This window comes from Drosophila miranda, chromosome XR (genome assembly GCF_003369915.1).
Source record: "Drosophila miranda strain MSH22 chromosome XR, D.miranda_PacBio2.1, whole genome shotgun sequence".
Taxonomy (NCBI): domain Eukaryota; kingdom Metazoa; phylum Arthropoda; class Insecta; order Diptera; family Drosophilidae; genus Drosophila; species Drosophila miranda.
This window is the reverse complement of record NC_046674.1, coordinates 31,403,401-31,430,886: the sequence shown is the minus strand read 5'-3', so window position 1 is coordinate 31,430,886 and position 27,486 is coordinate 31,403,401. Positions and strand designations below refer to the sequence as shown.

General features: G+C 44.2%; 2 protein-coding genes across 3 annotated transcripts; one reads left to right on the top strand and one right to left on the bottom strand.

Moving 5' to 3' along the window:
* Window positions 1-3: 3 nt before the first annotated feature.
* LOC108152392 (UNC93-like protein) lies at window positions 4-26,100 on the bottom strand. 2 transcript variants are annotated; one of them, XM_017281689.2, is made up of 6 exons: window positions 24,963-26,100; window positions 9,249-9,387; window positions 2,786-2,920; window positions 2,289-2,694; window positions 1,375-2,228; window positions 4-1,300 (listed from the first exon to the last, which is right to left on the bottom strand). In XM_017281689.2, the coding sequence occupies exons 2-6, from the start codon at window positions 9,294-9,296 to the stop codon at window positions 1,127-1,129; spliced, it is 1,617 nt and encodes a 538-aa protein (XP_017137178.1). In that variant the 5' UTR covers window positions 9,297-9,387; window positions 24,963-26,100; the 3' UTR covers window positions 4-1,126. The 2 variants fall into 2 exon arrangements, with proteins under 2 accessions (XP_017137178.1, XP_017137179.1); XM_017281690.2 differs by lacking the exon at window positions 24,963-26,100 and adding an exon at window positions 14,183-14,293.
* Window positions 10,537-12,028, top strand: LOC108152394 (homeotic protein female sterile-like). The gene is made up of 4 exons (XM_017281695.2): window positions 10,537-10,595; window positions 10,681-10,839; window positions 10,912-11,412; window positions 11,476-12,028. Exons 2-4 carry the CDS (start codon window positions 10,837-10,839, stop codon window positions 11,953-11,955), a joined length of 984 nt encoding a protein of 327 aa, XP_017137184.1. The 5' UTR covers window positions 10,537-10,595; window positions 10,681-10,836; the 3' UTR covers window positions 11,956-12,028.
* Window positions 26,101-27,486: the final 1,386 nt, after the last annotated feature.

Sequence of the window (27,486 nt, the reverse complement as noted above, 5' to 3'; positions counted from 1 at the left end):
GTATTTTCATATGCGTGTGTGATCGCTCATATTTGAATATGATTTGATTTCTCTGTAAGGGGATTGATCCTTGATTGAGTGTTAGCGTTCCTTTGCAAGACCTTGGTCTGCAGGAGGCCCCAACTCGAAATGGAATGGGTTTGCTCAAACGGAAACCACCAGAGTGTCATAATGATGATTACGTTCACGAAAAAGGTAAAACAGGAAACAATAACTCACTTAGATTTAGTTTAAAACATAATACTGAGCAAAAATCGTGTATATATCATTCTGCTTGCTGGATTTTTTGCTTTCTTTATAGATATAATAATTATTTAATTACGGTTTGCTTTGCACTGCTTCGTCGTGTTATCGTATATTTATCAATTATAGATCCAGTTAAGGTTAACAACAATTTGACTATGGGATCGCATAGTTTTTGTTGTGACTGTACGTGTGTGTTTGTGTGTGAGTGGTAGTCTGGGAGTGTGTGTTGCGAAATATCACGTTTTTCTTTCTGTTCTGTCAGCGGCAACCAAAAAAAAATCAATTTACAAAGAAAAAGTGATTTATAGTAGGGATTATAGTTAAAATACGATTTAAAATAAAATAACAATTTTTTAGGCTTAAACGGGCCCGCACACACATATGCACGCTTGTGTGTGTGTGTGTGTGTGTGTGTGTGTATATATGTTCGTGATGTGTGAGTGGGAGCGTGCGTACACTTGCACACATCAAATGCAAATATATTCTGCATATTCTGCTTTCATTCTCTCATTGTTCTTGCCTATCTTTCTCCTCTCTTACTGTCTCTCCCTCTCTCGGTTCTCTCTTTTTATATACAAATTAAAGTTAGCCAAGCACACACACACATGCGAGTGCATGCATATCGAGGGGCATGTGTGTGCGTCTCGGTATGGATGGTCTTTGAGCTAAATGGTTTTCTCTGGAGGAGGGGCTGTGGAGAAGTGGAGAGGGTGGTAGGGATGGTGCGTGACAATCGATGTGTGGGATGGGGTATGGTATGGTGTGGTGGGGGGAGGGGTCCATGCACTAAGTACGCCGGGGGCTATACAACGCTTCCCTTCGATCATTCGATTGATCGATCGATCGAACACTTAACAGCTATCGGCGCCGTCTTCACCGATTACAGGCGCGTGACTACAATGTCTTCTTCGAGATCATCCAGCTCGTCGTCGGTCTCCTCGACGCCGTCGATCGCATTGGCCTCGGCAGCAGCAATGGCTGCGGCAGCCGCAGCAGCGGCCTCCTTCTCCTTCTCGGCAGCCTCCAGCTTCTCCTGCTTCTTGACCTTGCGTTGCTAAAGGGGGTGAAAGGGGACGGTGTTATCAATTGATTGCCTACATTCGGGCTGAGAGGCTGAGGGACACTCACCTTCTTCCTGTAGAGGATCTCGACGATGACGTAGCCGATGCACCCCAGCGTGAGCACCGCCAGCAGGATGTAGAGCTTCATGCGGGTGCACAGCGTTGTGGCATAGGCGTAGGCGATCACAAAACCAGCCGACTCCCACAGCCGGTAGTTGGAGAACGCCGCCTCTTTGTTGCGGCGAAACAGCAGCCCGTAGAGGCCGTTGATCTGGGTCTGCCAGACGGCGTCGCCGACGCCCCATAGGCCGGACATGGCGTAAAAGATGATGGGATTGTCGGGATTGGGCCGCCAGAAGAGCTCAACCGTAATGAGGGTAAAGTGCACTACAGCTCCAAGGACAATGATGGGCGTGCGGCCAATGTATTTCATGACAGAACCGAATAGGATGGAGCATAGGGCGTTGACAACGCCGAAGCAGATCATGACGAAGCCGATCTTGTTGACGCCCAAGGCACAGGCCACGTAGGCCTGGGTGAAGTCGGCACCGATGAATGCCTGCTCCATGCCGATGAAGATGGTGATGGGGATGAGCAGCTGCAGATTGGGCTTTTTCATCTGACGGAAAGTGGCCGAGAGCAATTGGACGCCCGAGAGCTCGGCGGCGGAGTTTGAGCCCTTGCGCTTCTCTCCGTAGCGCTTGAGTGGATCAAGGAAGAAGGCAATGATGCAGACGGCGGCCACGATGCACGATAAATAGATCATAGAAATCTCGAAGATCTCATCCTCTGGCGGACGCTCCAGGTTGCCGTGTCCCCCAGTGCCGGTGGTGCAGAAGTTGGCGCCGCAGTACTGCAGATCCTCCTCGCTGATCGTGGAGTTGGAGCTGCTGCTGGATCCATGGGCACCACTGGAAAGGACTGTCCGAAGGAAACGTTAGAGAGGATCGTGAGTTGGGTGTTTGTGTGATGGATGCTTACCCAGGCTGGAGATAAGATTGCCCCAGAGCTCAGCGGACTGCCAGGCCAGGAAGAAGAAGCCAAAGAACCGCACAATGATCGCGTCGACCGCTTGTTCCGTGATCTTGGCATACACTTGTCCCACCTGCGTCAGATAGGTCGCCTTGGACGCCCACATGGGCGCTGCGCCCATACCTACCAGTATGCCGGCGGGGACGAGGGTGTAGAAGCGCGGGAAGAGCTGGAAAGCAATGTAGGGCGCATAGCAGAGCATGCTAAAGACCAGAGTCCATTTGACCGTCAGCTTGCGGATGATCAGGGTGGGCAGGAAAATACACGACACCACCAGGGCCGCGTAGATCGCGCTCAGCGAGACTGTTCCCAGGCCATCCTTTGAGTTGATCGAGGACTGCAGATTGGCTGTTCCCTAGAGAAAACAAAAAGCCAAACGGAAAAGACCCTGGTCAGTGGGAATAGATACACGGGATAGTTGGGAAATAATAGGAAAGGGAACTCACCTGAAACGCGGTGAACTGCACCATGAAGGCGATCGAGATGATCGAGATATTCTTTAAGATGCGCCATTTCTCGGCCGGATTCAGCACAACTTTCTCTCGTAACGAGGCGGTGTCGGGCTCAAAACCAGCTTTCGGCTAAAAATAAACAAAAAAGTGCAGAGAAAAAGATCAGCATTTATGGATGATCGTCAGTTTCAGTTTCTGTTTCGGGGGGCTTGGGTCCACGGCATCCATGGTAAGGAGGTGGAGAAAAGAGTGTAATAAGCGGGAGGGGGTGAGGCAAATGGTCTTGCCACTGATCCTACTTTCTTTCTTATCTCCTCGCTTCCACGATGCTCGTTGCGATAACTTTCTTATTACGAGTATGGCTCCCCGATACTTAAAAGAAATGGCTTATAGCCATTCAACAAATTTCTTTCCATTCCCATCAGATGACTACTATCATAGTAGTAGTACTATGTATGTATATCCATTATTATACTGTCCCTTATTCTTATGGAAATCGCTTCGATATGTTAGAAATTTGATTTGAATGAAGATCTACTGGAACATTTATCATGCGAAAAATTGTACAATTTATTATTTATAAAGTAAGAGCATCCAAAATTCGGCAACTATCTGCGATAGCTTTCATTTTCTCGTCGAGTCTCCACTCTACAGACTGCACACAACATACACATTAATTAATTATTTATGTCTTGGCGCATTTTACGCTTTTAGTTTCTAAAAATCAAGAGATAAAACCAATTTGAACAGCCGCACGCGTTTTGCTCGCGTTTCGCGCATGGCGCATGCGTGATGCGGCCTTTAAATGGCCATAAAAATGCTCCCCAGGCCCCAAAAACCCACCGAACGCACACGATACAATCCAAATCGATCCGAGAACTGGCCGAAAGGAAACCCACATCGGCACATCGAGCGAGGTGCCGAATTTGCATGCGCCGCACATGGCCAGAAGGTTACATCGGTCGACCAAAACCGAGTGTGATTGAGCAGTGCGGTAGGATATGGGAAGATGGTAAGGCAGTGGTGGCAGTGGGCAGTGCGGAGTGAGCAGTGGAAGTTCATAAAATCCGAGTGGGTGGTGGTGGCTAACCACACGCCGATCGCCACACGCGTCGTTATGCAAGACGTAATCGATTACTGCTTTGTTTCACTCGATTTAGTTTTATTTTTTTCCTAACAATATAGTTTAAATTATAGCACATAATAGTAGTGGCTGGTCACACGATGCGGTATGGGCTGCAGGCTGGTGTGTTAGGAGTCGGGTCTGGAATGCCCGTTTTGTTTGTATGTAAATTGCATGCAGTATTTCGTCGAACTAAAAAAAGTCTCCAAAACATTTTAGCGTCATACAATCGCATTGAATGGATTAAAAAGCAAAATAAGGGGTACGAAAACAGATGGGAGCAAGGGGAAATCAAATAAAACGGATTCATTAACACCATTAATATTAAATACGTAACACTCGTCGCAACAACGTCAGCAAACACAAATAAAAACGAAGTGGAACGTTGTGAGTTGCTGCGGACACCGCAACTCTACAGTTATACCCGATACTAAGTCAGTATGGCTCTCCTCCGGCAGACACCGCTAATATTAAACGACACGACAAGGAGTGCGTGCGAGAGAGACAGAAAATCAGTCTGAGCGTGACGTCGGCGGCTGCGTAGCCAGTGCAAATTGATTTGTTCCTTTTGGCTATAAAAATGATCTGATCTGATCCAGATTCAGCAATCTGATAGATATGATCATTATCTATGATTCTGCGTTTTTAGTTTTCTCGAATGTGCAATATTGTGGATGCAACAGATTTTCGTCCTTTGTGGGGGCGGAAAAGGGTGGGGCGAAATTCTGAGATATACGTTTTATAGTGAGATCTAACAGGAGTGCGGATACCAAATTTGGTTACTCTAGCCTTAATAGTCTCTGAGATTTGTGGATGCCCCAGATTGTCGTCCTTTGCGGGGGCGGAAGGGGGTGTGGCGAAATTTGGACACAAAACGGTCAAGGTCCGATATCACAGAAGTGTGGATACCAAATTTGGTTGCTCTGGCTCTTATAGGTTCTGAGATCCTTGAACTCATATTTTGCAATTGGCAAAACCGACCATGAAAACTGTGTGTTAGAGAGAGACAGAGCGAGAAAGAATGGAATTGTTTTCTTGATTCTGGCTATAATAATTATACGATCTGGTTCAGATTTTGCACTGTAGAAGATATGGTCATCCTCACCGATTCTGCGTTTTTGGTTTTATCGTATCTTTAAAAATGTGGATGCCACAGATTTTCGTCTTTTGTGGGGGCGGAAGTGGGCGGGGCGAAGTTTTGATATATTTTTGTAGCAGTGACATATCACAGAAGTCTGGATGCAAAACATCGTTGCTCTAGCTCTTATAGTCTTTGAGCACTAGGCGCTGAAGGGGACGGACGGACGGACGGACAGGGCTCAATCGACTCGGCTATTGATGCTGATCAAGAATATATATACTTTATGGGGTCGGAAACGATTCCTTCTGGACGTTGCACACATCCACTTTTACCACAAATCTAATATACCCCAATACTCATTTTGAGTATCGGGTATAATTAAGAATTGTACCTGGAACTCTCAAAAGTATTGTGTGTAGATCTGGTGCTTGTTGCATTTACTCGTAAAATGCGAATGGAATGTACTCGTATCTGAAAAACACCAGAACAGAAACCGTGCAACCAAGTGCCCCGTGGAGCCACGTGCAACGCGCCCCAGAATCGAAAATACGACTATTACTCATCCGACATGTGCCCCCAAATGGTACCAAGTGGTACTGAAATATTTGCTTGATTTTCAGAGAAAGGAATCGAATAGAAAAAATTAAACTGGACGGGAACGTAATGGAACGAAACTGGAAAGGGCAAGGGCAAAGGTGAGGCAGCTGAAATGCCTTAGTTCGGATTTTTAGTCGGTCTGGAGGGGGCGCAGTGGCAGAGAAAGCGTAGAATCATACTGTGGAAGTACAAGTGAGACGGTCTAAATCAGCTGGCGCATTGCTGGCTGACCCGTTAGGCGGCAACCTTCTTTAGCATATGATGACATAGCATAAAGCTTGCTGGGAAAACCGATCTGTCTCTGGCTCTGTGTGCATGTGTGTTGAACGGGGCTTTAATCGCCAACAGCTGGTAATGCCCGAAGCAGCGCAAAGCAGCAGCAGCACGAGTGCCTGGTGCGAAATAATAAGATGAGGATCCATAATGATTATCGAGAGTGGTGGCTGTGCCATGGCGTTGGCAGCGGCAGCAGCGTCAACGGCGTCAACGGCGTCAACGGCGTCAACGGCGTCAACGGCGCGCGTCTCTAGCTGGGACAAGCAAACAAAAACTGCTGCAAACCAGTTACAACTGGCTGCCAGGTGACTGGCGGTTACTGTGGGTGGCTGTGTTTGTGTGTGTGTGTGTGTGTGTGTGTAAGAGTGAGTGCGCCTAGAGGCGGTCTACACTGGCGATCGGCAGCATGCTGCCAGCGACCTACTGTGTGCAACATGCTGCGCACGCGCGTTTGGAGCACGAGATTTCGTTTTATTTTGAAAAGCGGCACGTTTCGTGCTGCCTCTGTCACTTTCCCTGCCCCTGCCCCTTCCCATGGGACTGTCCTTATGCCACTCCCAGCAAGCCTTTACATGCCTCTTGTTGTGGGTTTTTTTTTTACATAAATTCGCTCTCTGCTGGACGTTCTCCGACAGTAACAACCACAATCACAACCGCAACCGCAGCAGTCGTTCTGTGTCTTGACCACAACGAGGAAAACGGGTTTTTGTTTTTTAGAACTGATTACTACAGTATGAGTGGAGGTGAGGTGAGGGTGGATTGGGGTTATGTGGTGTTGTGTGGTGTGGTGTGGTGTAGTGTGGTGTAGTGTGGGCTGGCGCAGGGAGGTGCGTGGCGTGGTCTCGGATCATTGTAAATTGGCAATATTTTATTATGAAACCTCGTCAGTGGCTTAATTGTGCAATCGGTTTTGTGCAAATGGATTTAGTTTTTGTTCGAGCCGTCGATTGCCAAATGTCTTAGGAATTAGTTGGCAGCACTCGCACGGATGAGTTGGCAGCCCTATTCAGACACGAACACAAGAGCATACATATGTAAACGTGCATATGTGTATTTATATACAGGCGTGCCTGTGTGAGAGCGTGTTAAGCTCTTTCTGCTGTCACATTTCTTTTCTGCTTCTTGCGCTGGTTCGGTTTTCAGATTTAGGCTTTTGGTTTTCGGTTTTCGGTTTCTTGAGGTGAAATTTATTTCGCCTCATTAAAATCCAAGGAGTGGTTGACTGATCATTAGCATCTCGAGCATCATCTGCACCTTCATCTCCATCTCCATCTGCGGCTCGCCTCAGCCCGGCCCGGCTCATTGGATACGATAGTCTTACTTCCTTCTCATCTGGGCCATAATGAATAATCCGACGCGTTTCATTATAAAACATGATTTCTTTGGCGAAGGCAAACAGAGTCATTAACACTGCCCCATACAACACTGCCCAATACAATACAATGCGACACAACACAACACAAAGCATACGACCCAGACAGACACTCGATAAGTGTAATCCAGCTCATAAGCACCACCGCATCTACATATGTATGTATGTACATACTTATGTGCCAGGTAGCATAAGCCACATGCTACACGATTACATACATATGTAGACTAAAATCAACATCAGAGCGGCCTGGCGTTATCCACGCATGAGCGAATGACAAAAGAAAAAAAAAACAACGAATATGTGAGAATGTGACAACAATTTAAAAATGGCAGCGTTTTATGGTATATTCAATGGCTCTAAAATGTTGCCCATGGCCCATGTTCTATGCGAACTGGGGAATTCCCGATGATTTTTATACCCGATACTCAAAATGAGTATTGGGGTATATTAGATTTGTGGTAAAAGTGGATGTGTGTAACGTCCAGAAGGAATCGTTTCCGACCCCATAAAGTATATATATTCTTGATCAGCATCAATAGCCGAGTCGATTGAGCCATGTCTGTCTGTCCGTCTGTCCGTCCGTCCGTCCGTCCGTCTGTCCGTCTGTCCGTCCCCTTCAGCGCCTAGTGCTCAAAGACTATAAGAGCTAGAGCAACGATGTTTTGGATCCAGACTTCTGTGATATGTCACTGCTACAAGAAAGTTTCCAAACTTGTGGCATCCACAATTTCGACGATACGAGAAAACCAAAAACGCAGAATCGTAGAAGATGACTATATCTTTTAGAGTGCAAAATCTGAACCAGATCGTATAATTATTATAGCCAGAATCAAGAAAACAATTTTATTCTTTCTCCCTCTGTCTCTCTCTAACACACAGGTTTCATGGTCGGTTTTGCCAATTGCAAAATATGAGTTCAAGGATCTCAGAACCTATAAGAGCCAGAGCAACCAAATTTGGTATCCACACTTCTGTGATATCGGACCTTGACCGTTTTGTGTCCAAATTTCGCCACACCCCCTTCCGCCCCCGCAAAGGACGAAAATCTGGGGCATCCACAAATCTCAGAGACTGTTAACGCTAGAGTAACCAAATTTAGTATCCGCACTCCTGTTAGATCTCACTATAAAACGTATATCTGAAAATTTCGCCCCACCTCCTTCCGCCCACACAAAAAACGAAAATCTGTTGCATCCACAATATTGTACATTCGAGAAAACTAAAAACGCAGAATCATAGATAATGACCATATCTATCAGATTGCTGAATCTGGATCAGATCAGATCATTTTTATAGCCAAAAGGAACAAATAAATTTTCAGTGGCTACGCAGCGCCCGACGTCACGCTCAGACTGATTTTCTGTCTCTCTCGCACGCACTCTTTGTCGTGTCGTTTAATATTAGCGGCGTCTGCCGGAGGAGAGCCATACTGAATAAGTATCGGGTATAACTGTAGAGTTGCGGTGTCCGCAGCAACTCACAACGTTCCCCCTCGTTTGACGATATATTTGTATGGTGTTATTACAAATGTGCCTCGAACACACTGAAATATAAAACCATTTATCGTTAATTGGTCTTAGAAAACTGGACAACTACTGTGGATATTTGAATGAAAATTTGAAGACAGAATTTCCTTATGCTAACAGGTCTTGGGTCTAAGAACCCAATTTACCGTTTATAAATGTAGCTCTGTTATAATAACACCGATTAAGAAACAGTTCGGTAGTGGCTGGCTATCCTTCGAAATTTAAATGAACACCGAATGGTGGGAATTACAATTTAAATGCAGCCAACAAAGCAATCAGTTTGAATTAAAGTGTGCGATTTGTTTGATCTTTCTTCGAGTTAAAGTCTTTGAGGGAGCCGGTGATTTCATATTGCGTACGTTAACATTGACGTGCACCAATAACAAAGAACAGCTGGCATTCAAGGAAGAACTCAGAGCTCAGAACTCATTAAGATTTACTGGGACCAGGCCGACCAGAAAGCAATACGAAAGACTCACCTTGACGGGCTCATCGTTCTCGAATCCGCCGTTGGTAAAACCAGTCATCTTGCTGGATTTCTATGTTCTCCGTTCCCTTTTTCGAGTGTGCTCTGTTCGGGGGGACCTGGTTAATCAATTAACCAAAGGGAAGAGTGTTCTGCAAGACAAAAAACAAAAGGAAAGAGTTAGGCAATTACATGATTATAAACCTATTTGCAGATCTGAGAGATCGTGAACTGAGAGGGAAAACGATCGGTACGTTATATATGTTATGTGTATATACTCGTATACATATATTATGTACATATGTATGTTTGTAAGCTTCACAGCGGTAATAACAATACCAATAATAATAATGATAATGATAATAACAATACGAGCAAGCAACAGCAGAAAGGGTTTCGTTTGCGAAATTGCCCAGCCCCAGTCCATAATTGTCGGCCATAATTGTCGTAGACAAATGGATGGGACTGTTGAAAGTGACTACGGACCGACCGAACACTGACGGCGCTGACGCTGACTTATACAAACGAATATCTATCTGTTTGCTTTGTCCGAATGAGATTCAGAGGCATTCTGCCTGAGCAGAGCTGGGGAGTCTTCTGGCCTCGTGTGTTTGCCTGGGATTATGTTCCCATCGGTTCCCATTGGCTACAAGCTTTGCCATTGTCTAATTGCCATATTCTTAATAGTCTCCGGGATACCCATACCCACACCCGCTCCCATACTCCCAAACCCCCACTGTAGTTCAAGTTCATGTCCAATTAATTGAAAATTAGGCGGCACTCGACCATTATCCGGGCCCCTCAACTGAAGCGACAACACACAACACCCAAGAGAAACCTCGTGTCCAGCACAGCAAACACAGCAACAACAACAAAAAAAAAACAACAAAAAAAACACAAAAACAAAATTGGGTAAAATTTTTTATGGTCAGACATTGGCATCGGAGATTCCCATAATGATTATAATAAAATGAATACTAAAAAAGAATAAAAAAGAATTTACAACATTTATGACTTATGTATGTACGAATATAATCATGTCGCTGATGACCATCGCCGCGGAGTTTCTTTTTACAATACCAATACCCGAAAATTAATATTCATTTATGCATAGCATCGAAAAGCCCCAATCAAGAAGAGTGAGAAAACGAGGTAGAAGATGCGCAAATGGACAGATAATACTGACTGTGACTTGGCTAGTGATTTACTTAGTTCGCTTTGAAACACTCGGACTGTTTTTATTTTCCACTCAGTGTTGATCAACGTCAACTGAGTGGTTACCAGTGTTGGTAAACGTAAGCTGTGACTTGGATAGTTAACTGCGCTGGAATCCACAATGAAAACGTTCTTGGTTGCTTGTGTAAGCAATTTGCATTTTTAGCAAAATTAATTTGTAAATGAATTAGCTAACACCGAGCAGTGTAACAGTTGTGCATTTCCCATAGGCAGTGGTGGAATAGATTCGCTGTAAAAAAATCTTGGCAATATTGAAATCAGTTCTGGAAATATCCAGTGGAGCCACACAGGATTCAACTGTCAGTGAGAACTAAGTAGTCGCACTTTAAGCTAATTAGTACTCAATACTAAACAAGACTAGGACGATGGTAATGTTAAGACTATTTTAGACTGTGTGTTGCTTCATTCAACAATGTCCCCGTCTCCGTCCCCATCTACAGGCTCTTGCCCAGGACTTAGGTGATTGTAAGGTCAAGCTACAGATGGAGACATATGTGCAGCCAGAGGTGCATCCTCAACCTTCGCATTTCGGCCAATACACAAATAAGATGCATTTCATGAGCACAAATGTTCTTATTGAATTGTGCGGGAAGACCTTCGCTGCAGATTTTTTGAGGCCTGTAGACTCGGAACTACTTGGGGCACCAGAATACTACGCTATCATTGGTCAGCCCATGGACATAGGAACCATCATCAAGCGATTGAACAATAAATTCTACCATCACGTGGGAGAGGTGGTGTCTGACTTTATGCTGATTATTCACAACTGCTTCAAGTACAATCGACCTGGAAGTGTAATCTATGAGCGTGGCCAGTTGTTGGAAGACTATTTCATGAAGCAATTGAAGGCCATCCCCAAGGGAGTCGAGTATCCGTACGACGATGATCGCAAGATGCTGAGATGCACGATGTCGATCCCGCCAGTCAAGACGGGGCAGATGGTAAGACGATGACTTCATGTTTTATTCTGTTTTATTCGGCTGAGTCCACTCCGTTATGTTCAGCTCCAGCCTCCGACGGGCAAGGAGAATCCTCCGCCGACTTGTGTGCAGCCCGAGGTGGGGCCAGAGCCCATGAACTTGGGCAAGTACACAAACAAGTTGGACTTCTTTAAGAAATCTGTACTTGACGAGGCGTGCAAGCTGGATTTCTGCGCGGAGTTTATGCGACCGGTGGACACGGTGGTTCTTGGGGTGCCAAAATACTACGAGGTCGTCATGAAGCCCATGGACATCGGCACCATCATAAATAGAGTGGAGAACAACTTCTACCACCATGTCGGCGATGCGATGTCCGACTTTATGCTCATCATCTACAATTGCTTCAAATATAATAAGCCTGGCGATGTGGTCTACAGCCATGGGATGTTGTTGGATGCATTTTTTAAGAAGAAAATGCAGGCCATGCCCACCGGACCAGAGATTACAACAGACAATGCATTTCCGGGCGCCATTTCCACTGATTGTTATCCCGAAATTGTCTAAAAGTTTGTGGAATTGAGTAAATTCTGACCTGTTCTCTTTCTGCCACCCTATGAATCATTGCCGTTAGATGCGTTCCTACTTATCAGTTATGTACCTATTGCACACACATATGTCAAAGCCTCTAAAATATCAGAGTGCTTGTTACATAAGCATGAACTGCGGCTGGGCTCCGACTTTCACATAACCGTGAACACCCTCGGCAGAGGGGTTACTCAACCGCTTCTCGAACAGCGATCGAGCGAGCCAGTATCTGTTACGCTTCCTCCTTAACGGGAAAGCTAAAGTGTAAGCTCGGTTCTCAAAGCCCGCTACACGCGACTGAATTATTGGCCATAGCACATTGCGTCGGATTGCGGCGTAGTTTACGTTTTGTGGGGTTTTAAGCAGCGTGTGAATAAACAATCCACAAACCGAAAGCATAAATCACAAAGAACCCGGCCATACTCGTTATTAATATACCCGTAATTCATAAAGAACCTGCTACCGCCGACAGACGACAAACGGCCGGAGTCTGACGTCAGCATCAGCTCCACGAACTTCCACGAACATCCACGAACGTCCACGAACTTCCGCGAACTTCTACGAACTTCCACGCTTCCAATGCAATAATCCAATAATTACGTATCCTAAGCCCAGTAGCTGGCCCAAGACCAAGACCAAGCCCAAGTCCAAGCATAGGGCCCTCCAGGTAGAACAACCTATTGTAGTGCACAGAATAGTATTTAGCCAGCACGTGCGCGCATTTACCCTTAGCGTTAAGCTTTTTCTTAGCTTTCACTGATTGCAGATACTCGTAACATCTGATTGCAGGCATCAAACCGAAAATGCCGACAAACGTTATATAAATAATAATGTAGATACATATGTACAATATACGAGTATATTCATATGGCTATGAATATCTATATGGTGTAGAGATACTGCCAATTGCCAGATGAATTCGGTCCCCGAAATTGGTTTGAGCAATTGGTTTTCTACGTTTGAGCCAAAGATTTTTATGGCTGCTGCGTGTGAGTGGACTTTTTATAAAGGCAACACGCGCCAAACGTCATTAAGAATAAAATACAAACACACAAAAAAGCAATTTCAGTTTCAATTATTATTCTAGCGAAATATCCCATCGGAGTAGTCATCACAGTCCTCAGTATTGAAGCGAGTACATCTGTATGTACGCTCTTATATGTATGTACATTGCACATACATATGTACATACACTCGTAGCTGCAACATCATTGCTACATTTGCCTTTCTTTTTGTTTCAGTCCGTTTCGAAATGAGTTTCTTATGTACGATCGGATCGGATCGGATCGGATCGTATCGTATCGTATCGGTATTATCTTCTCTGTGTATAGATCGGGCCTTAAGTGGCCTACAAATGGGCTCGACCCAAAAGTTTTGTTTTGCGTTTGACTGTATTTTTGTTTTTGATTTTGATTATGGGTTTGGTTTTGTTTCGCTTCATGGCGTTTTTGTTTCTTTTCTTTGGCCACGGCTTGGGCTTACACTTGGGCTTGGACTTGGGCCCTTCACCCAAGCTGCCTTCTTAGTGCCGTAATTATTTATAACAGAGAAATGAAATCGACTGGAGCCACATAGTACATGGGGCCGATACTCTTTCTCAGCTGGAATGGAGCTGATGTTAAATTTTGGCTGATTTCGTTGTGAATTTGGGGTGTAAAATATACAAAATATATAATATGTATGTACATATGTATGTTTTGGCCTCCCAAAGATTTTCGTTGAAACTGTACGTCCTAAAATGGTATTACACAAAAACTTTCTCATCAAATATGCATATGAATTGGGAATTTTGAAAAAACTTTTTCGAACTTTTTGCATAGTATGGAAATGGACTGAAAATTGTCTATGGAATCTCTGATTAAGATTTTGATTTTGCAGACAAAACTACATACATAATTATAATCGTACTTAAAAAAAAAAGACAGTTCGTCACATTTCACTTCAGTGTAGGGTACGCGTAGAAGGTTCTGATTTTTCTCTTGTTTTCATTTCAATATTATTGCATTTGGCCTGTATTGAGTATGCCATGCATTCGAATTTCAGTAGATCTCGTTGTACCTTTGATACTTATGTATTTCGTGGCCTGGTACTTGGCTTTACTTTAGCTTTTTGCGGTTTTGAAGGATTTTGATTTGAATTAAATTGAATTTGAGAGTTTTAGTTTAGTTGGTTTTCGGTCGTAGGATCGTCACAATCAGTCACTCACACAGTATGCTCGAAAAAAATGGGTTCCCCTTGGATACGGCTCGAATTGAAGAAAACTAAACACAACTGACAACAACTTTTCTGGACAGGCCAAGTGGCTGTCTCAGAGCCTAGTAGTACAATGCCAAGAAAATGCGACAACGTGCGAATTTTAAACGAAAAGCACTTTCTAGCTAATTGGAGTGATTAGTGGCAGGCGTCGCTGCCAGCGTCGGCGGCACAGCCAGCGTCGCTGTCGTTTTGTCGTGGTAATCGTAGTTGGCGGTCCAAGAGCTCACCAAGATATATACGGGCAAGGTTATCGCCTGGACGGAGCTAACTGTAAATAATCGGACAGAGATAGAGGCAGGGAGCAGCGGTGGGGAGCAGAGGAGGCAGCAGGCGGAGTAGCTGCTGGCGCGCTGATTTTTCGGTTGGTTAGTCGTGATTTGCTTGGTCAGTTCTAAGATAGATAGCCAGAAGAGGAAGAGCCAGCTGATGTGACGGCAGGTGTTGCTGCGTTGGCAGCTCTGCTCTGGCCGATGCGGATCGCTTTGAAATATCCGATTTTCGATGATCGATGAACGATCCTCAATGGGCGTTCGTCGATTGTCGATTGCCGATTGTGGATCGGCGATGGGGCGTGTGTCTGGTGTCCACTGTCGTTTGGCGGCTTCATCAGGAGCGGTTCAAGACGGTGTATTTAAAAAAGAAAAAAACACCTAATGAATTTCACGAGGGCTACGAGTTCGAGTTCGAGCTTGACACTGTTGATTTTGGGTACAATTTAGATTTCTTATTGCTTCCACATTTGTTCTGGGACAGGAAATATCCCAAATTGAGGGTTCCTACGGGTCTTCTGTTTGCTGTCTGAGACCAAGCGATACAGATACGAGCATAGCAGCAATGGAGTCTCGCTAGACCGCTCCTGTCGCGAGGCGGCTCTTCAGCGGTCAAGTTGGCCTGGCCGATTGTGAAGAGTTGTGCGTTTCGTGTCTCGGCGATTAGATTGGACAGGCCAACAACATATACAATTGCTATTTATTGTCTGTATATGGGCCCGGCTATTGCCAGACCATAAATTCTAATTAATAACCGCGCACGGGCCGCGGCAGTCCGGGGCAATCGAAACCAGAGGCGAAGGGCAGATGCGGAGGCGGTGGAGTGCTCCATGTGGCTCATCCTATCGATGATCGGGGCGCGATCGATGGCGGGGTGGCAGAGAGGCGGCGTGAGTCTTATGGCCACCTTATCGCAGTTATTAGCGCGTGATTATGTGAACTGTGATTTTGGCGGAGAGCTACCGTTCGTAAATATTGGACAATGATTAGGCAGAGTTACGCGGAAAAAGAGATGGTTGGGGCTCAGGGATTTTTCCTTACGTCCGCTTTGATTCTTTTATGGTTTTAATTGTGGTACATTTTTGGCTTTCTCAGAAAATTCCGGAATACTCAAATGTCGTTCTAGATAGCCCAAGAAGTATACCAAACCCGCAAGTGTCTATGACTAAAGCGAGCCGAGTGGTTGAGTGCTGTGTGCGGTGGGGTGTGCGCGGGGATAATATTATTAAAAATTTGGCTATTGCCCGCACCACTCGAGACTCAAATGACAGCCGCTAATGAAGAATGACGGATGGAATTGTCTCTAGGATTTCCATCGACATATCGAAAAAGAAGTGCTCACAGTAAAACCAAAAACATTGACAGTCCCTGCCAGAGTTACGGCTGCAGTTACAGTTACAGTTACAGTTACAGTTACAGTCACAGTCACAGTCACACTGTCAGGCCACAGCAGTTGTGTCAATAATGCGATGCCCGAGTTGAGGGGTAGCGCACTTGACTTATCTATGGGTTTATTCACACATCGTCTGGCGTCTGGCTTAGGAGAAGATCAAACCTGCCTAGAGTTGGCTCGCAGCTTTAAAGCTTTACAGCATAGTATTTGCTGTTGGACTGTTTGACTGTGGCTTGGCTTTGGCTTTGGCTGACCCACTTTCAAAGAAGATCAAAGAAAACAAAAAACAAAAACCGACACCGAAACAATATAAATAATAGAAAGAAACCATACATTTTGATTGGCATTGGTTTTTTTTTCAGAAAGCTTGGGCTTGACAGTACAACGGACAGTGCTGTGAAAGGCACAATTTGCAGTGTTGGGAAATTATTTTGTCGCGTATAAGGGAAAAAATGATACATGTACCTATGTACATATGTACGTAAGTAAGTGCTAGTATCGTTATACAGATTCTTCTTAGTCCCCGATACATCTAATCTCCCCGATACATTGTAGAGTGCTCGGATTCGTTAATAGATCGTTTAAAGTCAATTAATCTTTTACTCAATGTACACTTAAGCCCTAGAGCCTCGAGAGGCCATCGACATAAGTCAATGGCTGATTGATAGAGACAGCTTATCATGCAAAACCGACAACTACAAAAACCATTCTCATTTGAAGGCTAAGCCCTAAGCAGATATAGATTGATAAACGACACGAACGGGAAAAACTGAAAATCTACAAAAATGAGTCAGGGAAAATATACCAATCCCGTCGATAGACGATAAGCCCAATGAAGGCTCGCTTGAAACTCAGATAGCTCAGAATATAGCACCTGATGAAATGATCAGCGCGTTGTTGGCTATTCTTGGCTCTTTACATACTCGCATGGCTGTTGCTCAGTAGAGCACTCGCGAGCACTTATCATATCAGCCCAACAATTGATTAATTAAAAATTCTAGCGTCCGAAGGGGCACACCAAAAAGATATACACACGAATTCCGATAATCAGGTTTTCCAAAATCGATGCCACCCTGCCAAAAATGCACATACTCGCACTAGCATATTGTAATCGTATAGACGGTATACTCGCACGTACTCGTATACATATATACATACATATGTATGTGTGTGTGTGTGTGTGTGTGCATGTATGTGTGACAAGTACGAGTATTCACCATAAATAAATATATGACAATTTTTTTGCTGGTCACGTGAATGCCAACGTCTCTTGTCTGTGGATCTGGAGTGGGCAAAGGCTGGAGACGGAGACTTGGCATCAACTACGGATCGGTGTCCTCAACTGGTTTTGTTTTTCGTCTCCGTTGTGTTCCAGGCGCATGCATACATACATAAATATGTATATGCATATGTGTGTGCCTCAATACGTATGTATATGTATATTTCGTTGCTTGCCTATTTATAGCCAATATTTTTAGCTGCTGATTTCATTTCATTATAGAGTAGTATCAGATACCTGGGGCTCAGCCACTTGATGTTGCCTGTGTTTCCCCTTCTGCATATATTTTAATTAAAGTAACAACGAAAATGGCTTAACTGTTTTAAATGGTTAGCGACCAAGTGTCTAATGGCTTCTAGATTATGGATTTTGAATTATTCTCGACTTGAGAATTCCCCTCGGTCTTTCGATCCCCAAAGAAATACTATGGGGATACTTTTTGACCTAAGGTTTTATTTTACTACTATTATTACTATTATTTATTATTGAAAACTTGAATTAGTGGCAGTTCCCATTTGTCAAGCTCATTTGCGCTGATTCAAGAAAGCCATACACAGTAGAAGGGAAACCCTTCCAAGTTTAGCCGTTCGGGCCATGTCAATCACTCCGTTTCTAGATATAGGGTGTAACAAATGTGAAAAGAAGTTTTTATCGCTTATCATTTGAAGAGTGGTACAGCCGTAAAGGTAAAAAAGTTCATCTTAAAGTGTATCAAGCGTACTCCAAGTGTCGTTGACAATGTCCCGAATATGAAAATGAAAATGAAAATACTAGTACGAGTACTTCTCGCTTTGTTGGCGACGAGTTGATTGAACTGGGCAAAGCGATTGTGCGACAATTACTCAATATCAATACTCTCGTACCAGGCCATACATACTCTGTACTCTCTCTCTCTCTCTCTCTCTCTTTCTCTGTCTCTATCTCTATATCTATATGTGATATAATTACAATCTTGTTTTGTGCAAGTAACAGACAAACTTTTAATTGTTCCCCCGAATGTCAACGAGATCAGTCGAACAGAAGCCGCAAAAAAAGCCGAAACAAAGCAAAGCAAAAAGAGGCCAAAATAAAAATTGATTTTGAGATCTGATAACAAGGCCCCTAATAACAGTTAATCTCCATCGAAGGGAAGGACGGATGGGCGGATGGGCGGATGGGTGGATGGGCGGATGGGGCTGGAAAGGGGTTATTGTTGGGAGAGGGAGGGAGAGTGGCCAGAGCCATTTGCATTGTATTTTGCAAATTGAAAATGGGAAAAACGCCAAACAAAAAGGTACTCCCAGGTGGAATCACAGCAAAATTAACACGCAACCGTGCACACAATAATCGTATTAATAACAATGATTTTCCTCATCCCTCGTACACATGTATATGAATTTTATATATGGATATATGTACATGGGCATTATTTTGCTCTGATATTATATGAACTAAGGTTCAGACGCGGAGCGGCATTCGCCGATTTCCGTCAAGTGAGTTCGCGTGATTTGGTTGGCCATAAAATATTATATTGGTACCGAGTACCCACCAGTATAACCAGACTGTAATCGTCATAGCCCCCGTCATATATCAGCTTCTATATATGTACATACATATGTACATATGTATCTTTAGTCGTATATAAAGCCATGGTACGATACGGCCTTTTCCGTGGGGCCGTGGCCGTGTAGAAATCACAGCCTAATCAAATTTAAATTGATTGATTTCGCGGCAGCCATAAAGATTACCACCGATCCGATACGATCCGATCCCTATCGCTGCTTCTTGTCGCCCGATACAGGCCGCAACAGGACCGCATTGTTATACAATGTCCGGCAATAAAGACCAGCGCGGTGCACCGCCCCGGTCATTACCTTATTTCTGGGATTAAGGCAGCTAGCACTTATAAACTGAAGGAGGAGATTATATTGAAAGGGAAATTCCGGCTCTAGAACGGGTCTGCTGCGGATGACGGATAATAAAAAAGATGATAGTGATAGGCAGCACCCCCGTCAGCCCGTCTGTCTCTGGTATTCTGGTATGAGAATCGAAAATAGTTCTCATCTCTTTTGAAAGTCTTATAAACCATAACGATACATAACGAATTACTTTTAGGTTAAAGAATCGAAGCATATCAAGCAGCACTTCTTGCTTTGCTGCTCTTGGAACAGGAGTCTGAATGAGAGTGGTTTTCTGTAGCTCAATTTAGCGCAGCAGAGGGGAAAAAAAAGGGAAGAGATCCCTTGGTAAAGCCAGTTCTCTTTCACTCCATATTGCGGCTCATTGCGGCACATTGCTCGTATGCCGAGCGTTTCGTTTTGCACATCTTGGCCAACTGCTACCCACAGTACTAGTGCGCGTACCGACTCGTATCTGAACAGCAGAGCAAAAACTAAACATGGCCAAGACCGAGACCTTCATCTGCGATTAGAATGCAATTAGTGGCAGCAGCAGCAGCAGTCGCCAGAACAGAGAGTGAGTGAAATAAACTCCACAAAAAGTTCTAACAAAACATTGCATTGAGCTTCAGTTTGTTGCGATTCCATGTTTTTTAGATGTGCCAGACCAGCATTAGTTTCGTTTTGATTTGTTTTGAGTTCGCCTCCATTTGCGCTTTTTTATCTGTCATAATAACTTCCGCTTCAGCGTCAACTATAAATTTCTGTGCTTTTCATTTCCATTTGTGTGTAGTTTTATTTATTTGCTTTTGTTTCTTTATGAGCGTAAGAATACTCGTAATTAGATGAGATGTGATGTTGATGTAGATGTGTCCGCGTCTAAGACTAAGTATACGGCTTTACATACGGGCACGGGCACGGGTACATATGTGTGTACATATGTACATATGTATGAAGAATTCTTTGCTTAACCCACATTGTGTGTCCTCGTATAAACGGAACTTATTTTGGGCCAGAATGCTCGTTAGCGTGAAAAGATTATGGCCCCTGCATGATACATGTGATCTGGTAGGTGTTCAGGGTAGGGGCCCGAGGCAGCGAATTCTTTGGGCCTCAAAGTGCCCTGTCACCTGTCCGGGACACACGAGAACGAGTAGGAGTACGAGTACTCCCTCATTTGTTAGCCAAATAAATCAAGAATCTGCTTTGGCTTTTGTTGGCACTTGCTGTCGGTTCTTAAGTGTTTCCCCAGCTTCTGGCTCTGGCTCGGGCTCTGGCTCTGGCGCAGCCTTAGCCCCAGTCTCAATTGTTTGGTTTTCGGCCGTTCTGCGACGCAGAATTCGGTGGGAAAGACCCACCAGAGTATCCGAAAAAAAACCAGCATCGGATCTCGATTATACGAAATAATGGCGCATAATGAGCGTGTTGTATAAGCTTATAAGAACAACTCCAAAGTTCAATGTTTGCCATTGAACGCGGGACGGGAGTCTTCTAGTCTTTCACTATCATATCACTCTATGATACTACTATTATGAAATACAAATACAGAATCTTATCTGGGGAGGGCGGGCGTTCCTCGCGGATCGGGCATCGGCCATCGGCCATCGGCCATCGCCCATTGTGGGTCGTGGATCGTGGATCGCGGATCGGGCACGAGCTTTTGGATGCTTCTCGAGCTCATCAGCGACGTGGCCACTGACTAAGTAGCTGGTCATATACATACATACATAGTAGGTGCCAGGCCCGGGAATTCTACCTCTTATCGGGCTGGCCGGAGCTGGTAATTATTTGGCTATAAATAACAATAAAAACCTGATCATAAACCTCGCGCCTTATCACGATAATGATCGTTCGTTGGGCGGTTAGCTACTGCCCCTGCGCCTGCCCCTGCTACTGTCACAACTATTGCTACTGCCACTGCCACTGCCACTGCTACCGCCACTTCTACTGCTACTGGATTATTCTCAGCGCGTTCCGCAATTGGGTGAAAGCCCCACCAAGACTTATGTATGTATGTACATACATATATCGGTCATCAGATCAGACTTGCTGGAGCCTGAGCCTGTGCCTGTGCCTGTGCCTGTGCCTGCGCGCTGTTCATGGAAAGTTTTCTCATGGCTTTTATGGCTCCGTGCTTGTCAGATTGTCATCGTGGAAGTTTTTCCAGCGCCTCGAAATTTCGATTCTAAAGGTTACTGCCATGTTTTCATGTTAATTTCATTCACAAAAGAAATCCGATAGTGGCAACGGCTTGTATATTGTATACATATTTATGCGGACGAGTATAGCTTAGAGAGGGGGTTGGGGGAAGCTTATATAATGCTCGCATTGGATGGATGTTGTATCAACAGCATTACCACTAAGTGGCTACGATCCAAGCTGCGATCCAAGGCGTTAAGAAGAATGGATTGCAGACCCGAATTGTCCCTATAGTTCCCTATAAGATTCGCTATAGTATTAAAAACATTTTCAGTGTATGTGTGCATTTGGCTCGAAGCTACCTCTGTACCGTTTTACCCATAATAGTTAACTTCCCAATTTGGCCCCGCACACGGGGCCTATCCTTATCAGCTGGAAAGGCTTCTTGCTCTTTTCGCCTTGTTCTTTTGGCCACCTGGCATGCAGATCGAGAGCTAGCTAATTACAAGTAGATGTTCAGATGGAAATTGAGAGATTTGCCCAACATCATCATCATTATCATTATCATTATCAATATCATCGTGATTATGGTCTTGACGAGCTGCACCCAAAGTTGCCAGCTCTAATGAAGTGATAACATTCGACATACAGATTCGACGACTGTCTCTCAGAAGTCGCTCCAGTTTGGCCTGGTTGCTGCCTGCTGTCTGATGTTAATTTCAAGTTTATATAAATTATTTGCAGAGTGTGTTAACAAGAGTTGGTCAAATATTTGCACGGCTATTTGGCACTGTCCGTGTCAAGAAGGCTGTGCCGGGCCTGGGGCTGGGGCTGGCTGGGCTGGAACGTAGCTCCACAGAGTAGTAGCCACACACGGCGTATGAGTAATAAAGTCAACCTGCCAACCCGATCATCATAATAATCATCAGAAGCAGAGCAGAAGAGCACGGCACGGCACGGCACAGGCACACGGCAGAACAGCCGCAAAATTGTTGTGCAAACGATCACAACACGATATCAAAATAAAAAAACAGCAGCCGTAGCAGCAGTAGCCGCAGCAAGAGCAAAAGTCAGAGAGACAGCCAGACAGAAAGCCAGACAGACAGCGAAATTTGTTTTTGTAGATGCAACAAGCAGCGTCAACAGCCTCGAATACTTGTCGAAAGGAGTTGGCAGTCTTTAAGGCAGTCTCCGAAAATGAATTACAAATAAAACGTATATATAAACACAAATAAGCAAGCAATGCAAAAAAAAAATTAAAACAATAATGTTTTGTTTAATAGCCAGCAAAAGGGCGAAAGTTTCGTCTGAAAAGGAGCGCCCAATAATAAAAAGGAAGTTTTTATCAAAAAGTCAAATGAAAATGCATGGCTTGAGTCACACGCTGCGTATATCTATGTATATATTTATTTTTACATATATATTTATATTTATATCTGTATCTATGTATATCTCTTTCAGAACGTTTGGAATAACTTTTAGGAGTATCTAGAACTTGTAGAACTTGCTTGGAAACCATTTGATTGATTAATTCTTGAGTGTCCCATAAAATGTCCTTAATATCTGTGTGTTTTTTCGTTGCTAGTTATTGTTCTTGTTAGTTCTATTCTTTGCATATTAGGTGATGCGGAACATCAACCAAATAATTCCTTTTTTGATGTTTTTCCTAGATGCATACATATATTTGATTTAAATGATTCTCAAAAAGTCACAAGCCCCATTACACCTAAGCAGTTTTTGAGTTTTTGATTGACTCAAATTAAGTACGAATATTTAGTAACATAATTGCTTTTCTTAAGGTTTAATTAGTCAATAAATTAAAATAACCGGCAAACTGATGAATTAATGGCCAGAATATTTTTGGCTTCTATTGTACTTAGTTAGTGCATTGATTTCGTCGACTTAATTATTCTAGCTAAACGGTGCCCTTAAAAGTTATATAAGAGCCCATAAGGAACCGCTGCTTGTTTTTTACAATTACTTCGGCGGCGACTCCGGATTCTGCTACAATAAATTTTTGATAATTACATTCAAATAGGGTTTAGGAAGCCCCAGTTCTGAGTGTACGAGTGCTTCTCGACCTGATGAATGCGCCTGCGGATATGACTGTATCTGTATATGTACCTGTGTGTGTATATGCTTGGAGATATTTGCGGAAGTGCATTGATTTTCCACTCAAGTGGGCACTTGACTAGCCGCTGCCTTCGCCTTCGCCTTCGCCGCTGTCTGTCGTTGTGAATTGATTCTCTCACCTCTATTGACTTAACTTTTTTGTGTTTTTTTCGCTTTGCGCTGCGCTCGAAAAATGTTAATTAGTTTTTTTTTCCCTCCAACCACTTTTAATTAGAACTAAGTATTAGTATTTCAGTTTGTCTGTTTGTCATAGTTTGCGCTCGCTGATATTTTTTCTAGGTGATTTGTTATCGTAACAACATTTATGCAAATCGGCATTGGAAGTCGGCAATTTTTGTGCGGATTTCCGCCTGAAAAGCATCTTCATGCGACTTAAGCTCAAGCTAAAAGCGGAATCGGAGTCAGAGTCGGAGTCGGAGTCGGTCCCACTGGACCGCCAGTGAAAGTTTTCTATGCTGATCCGCTACGGATCGCTGGCCTCTCTGGGGGATGTGAATGTGTGCAAGATGTGTGAGCTGCCTGCTTTATAAGTCTCTCTCGCCCATTGAAAAGCTGCGCATGTTCGACGAGCGCTTAAATAACCCCCATGCAGTGCGCATGCCAACATCACGAACGTATCCAGCAGATACGAGGCGTCACATGACCATTTTCGGCCACCACCGCGGCCGCATGGTATCTGTAGATGCAGTCCTGCCATGTCTCTATTCTCTATTATCTATGATGTTGTGGGTGTGAGCAGGACAAAAGCAGTGGACCACCCTTCTCAAAGCGCAAAGCTGACGTCAACTGTACCTGGTCCTCCCCTAAATGTAATGATCTCTCGATCGTACGGATAGGACGCAGTGTTATGTTATGTTCATCTGGATCCGTTCCTGATCTCTCGAGCCCTCCATGACTTCTCCTCGAAAGTGGGGGGAATAACCCCAGCTTTGAATTTATTAGAATTGGATAACGACTTCGAAGAGTTTTCCTTTGTTTGGATTCGCTTCGTTATTTTTGTTTGCGGGTGGGCCTCGCACAAGCCGCAAAAGCTTATGCAATTTGTTTGTTTATTATTAACATTTGGCTGGGGTTTCTGTCCCTTCTGGCAGTCAAAAATATAAATTTACTAAATATAAATTTACATGCACATACATATGTACATATACATATATGTGCATATAAGCGGGTATCGGGATGCAACGACTGGTGCATCGCACTATATGCTATACCCAATATTTTGATAAACAGAAATTACTATGGTTTAGTTTTGTCAATCTTATCGGAATTTTGAAACTAATGGGTCCACTACGAGTAATGGAATTTGCACAACTGAGAGCTTTCTGTGAGACCATTTGCGCAGTTTATTTTGACGGACTGTTTTTTCTTTAATTGTTGAGTTTTGTGATTCATCTCTAAGGCAGCTGTTGGAAAAGTGTTCTACGGGTTGACGAACAGTACTAATTTAGTTCTTTAGCACTAAACACTTCAATATTTTGTTGTAAAATAAATTAAACAAATCTCTAACTTCGCCAGAATTTTCTACATTCACCGTTTAAGTCCTTTCGGGCTACAGCACTTCGAAATACGAGAACTAGTTCGAACTTACGAGTATAATTATGTATATTCCAATATAACAATAGCATAACAGCTTCACTTACCGTTATATCTCGTGGGAAAACGTAATCGCAGCTCTTATACGTGTACGCGAGGTCTCTCTCTCTCTCGTGTGTGTATGTTGAAAAGCCCAAAACAGGATGCGCCGCTTTGCCGCTAAACGAAAAAATCCACTTCCGTCTTTTAATACGCTGCTTGTGTGCGTATGCGTGCGCCCGAATGTACGCGTGTGTGGTATATGTGAGCTCGTTTTTTTTTTTTTTTTTGTAAATTATGATATTAAATTGCTGCTCTTTGCTATTAAATGTTATGTAATTGGATTTTGTTGTTTAAGGCTTGCTGCGCTGGACGTTTCGGAGCTGGTGGCCGCGTTGAAAAACAATTGTTCTAAATGTTAAGCAGAAAGCGGGGCTCAGTTCTTGGCGGGGGCGAGTAGCTTACATTTCCGTTTAAGTTGTTCAACAGAAAAAAAAATTATATATTTTCGGGTATTTGCCAAACAACAAATTTCAGCAGGATAATCGATCAACAGGATCCGGGAAATATTTCACAATTTCAAGACTCTCGCAGTCACATTAAAGTCTCTCCTGGGGAAAACGTCTGAGGAGCTGAAGAGCTTTCCTCTTCAGAATATATATTTGATTTTGGCTCGAGCTGATTTTTTATTGGAATTTTGTTGTTAACAAAAACACGACCAACTCGAAAACGCACAAAAACGGTATTAAAAGCCGAGACTAAATTTAACTTTGCAAGTAATTTACGGCGCGACTTGGAGCGCGAGCGGAGTGCCGCACGAACCCGATCTCGGGTCCGAATCCAAGTCCGAGTCTGAATCGAACCGCGGCGAGCACGGCACGAGCACGAAGCCGGAGCGCAAGAGACCAGAGGAGCTTCCAGAGCAGGTGGAGGTGACAGAGAGAGCGTCGCTGTCGGCGGAGTTCACTTCACTTTTGCACTTGTTTCTGCTGACAATTCAGCTGCTGATGCTGATGAGGCGGGGGATCGCTGCTGCTGTTGGCAGATGCGGACAGATAGCTCTCTGACACTGGGCCCAAAACAGCTGCTCGTTATCGATGTTAGCGGTTAGCGGTTGGCTGCTGGCTAATCGTGGATTGTGGCTCTTTTAACGCTGATCGCTGGATCTGCTGCTGGCGTTGTTGGCGTTCGGCTGGGGAATGATGTTGGCTTAAAGCCCACCGCTACGTAATATACGCTCAGATCCTGTTTGCATGCCGTCAGCGTCGTAGCTGGCGTTGACGCTGGCGTTGGCTTCGGCGCTGCCGCTGCCGCTGGCGCTGGCAGCCGAAGAGCTCTGACGCTGGGAAGAGAGCGGTGCACTGATCACGAGCTTTTTGGTTTCTTTTTCGTTGCTGTTGCGGTTGCGGTTGTCGATTGTGTTTGATTTCGGCTTTTTCTTCTGCTCAGATTCGAGCTGAGTGTTGAGTGTGGGTGTTCCTCGACTGCGCAGCATCGCACAGTGGGTAGAAAAGCGTTAGAATTGCACTAAAATAGAGAATAACTTGCAGAATAACTTGTTCTATTCTTCTCTGCAAGTTTTTCATTTATACTTGTCTGAACAGCAAAGTAGCATACATTCTTTAAAAAAATTGATCCAAAAAAATCCTGTTAAATTTTGGGTTCGCCTTATCTGAGGTTCTTAGAAATCTTCCTTAGTAGCCGTATTGTAATACTGGATTCGGTTTTTGGGGAAAGCTTAATTCAAAGAGAATATACAGAGATCACTGGTTCCAAGAAATACATACATACAATGTAACCGTTATTGCACCACTGTGCCCAAGTCCACTGCGCAGCATCGCTGCCTCGCGGTTCGACCGGGCCTCGAACATGTTCGATACTAGCTGCGGCTCGACATTCTGTGGGATTCACATTGCCAACCAATCGCTTGAAGTGGCGCTTTTCAACTTTCATTAGAAATTATTGGATTCCGACGCCACGCCTCCTTCAGCAGGCTGCGTGTGTGTAGGTGTGTGTGGACGGAAATTGGATTTGTGTGTAGCGACGACGGGACGTTCAGTTAGCACATACAAATACGATAATTTGCGATAATTACTGTTAATGGAAGAGATGAAAAAACATTTGGCGAAACGCCATTGATAGATAGTCCATCTCCTTCTCTGGTCCCTCTGGCCCTGTGTTTTAGTGTGTCACCGTAGGCGAGTGCGTCAATTGTTTAATGCGAGACAACAAACAAACAAACAATGCCCCCCATCCACATCCTCACATCCAACATCTCCTTCTACATCCAACAAAAGCCGATCGAAAGAGGCAGCGGCAGCCTCAACAGGCCCGACAGCCATCAAGCAATTTTTATCGTCTCATTTTTAATTTATTAATTTATTATTTGTTTGCTTGAATGAACGACACTGTTGTTTATTGTCGTCCCCAACCCCATCCGCTCCTCCGTCCCCCATTGTGTTCGTGTCTCAATTTTGGTTCTAGCTTTTCGTCATATTTTTATACCCGATACTCAAAATGAGTATTGGGGTATATTAGATTTGTGGTAAAAGTGGATGTGTGTAACGTCCAGAAGGAATCGTTTCCGACCCC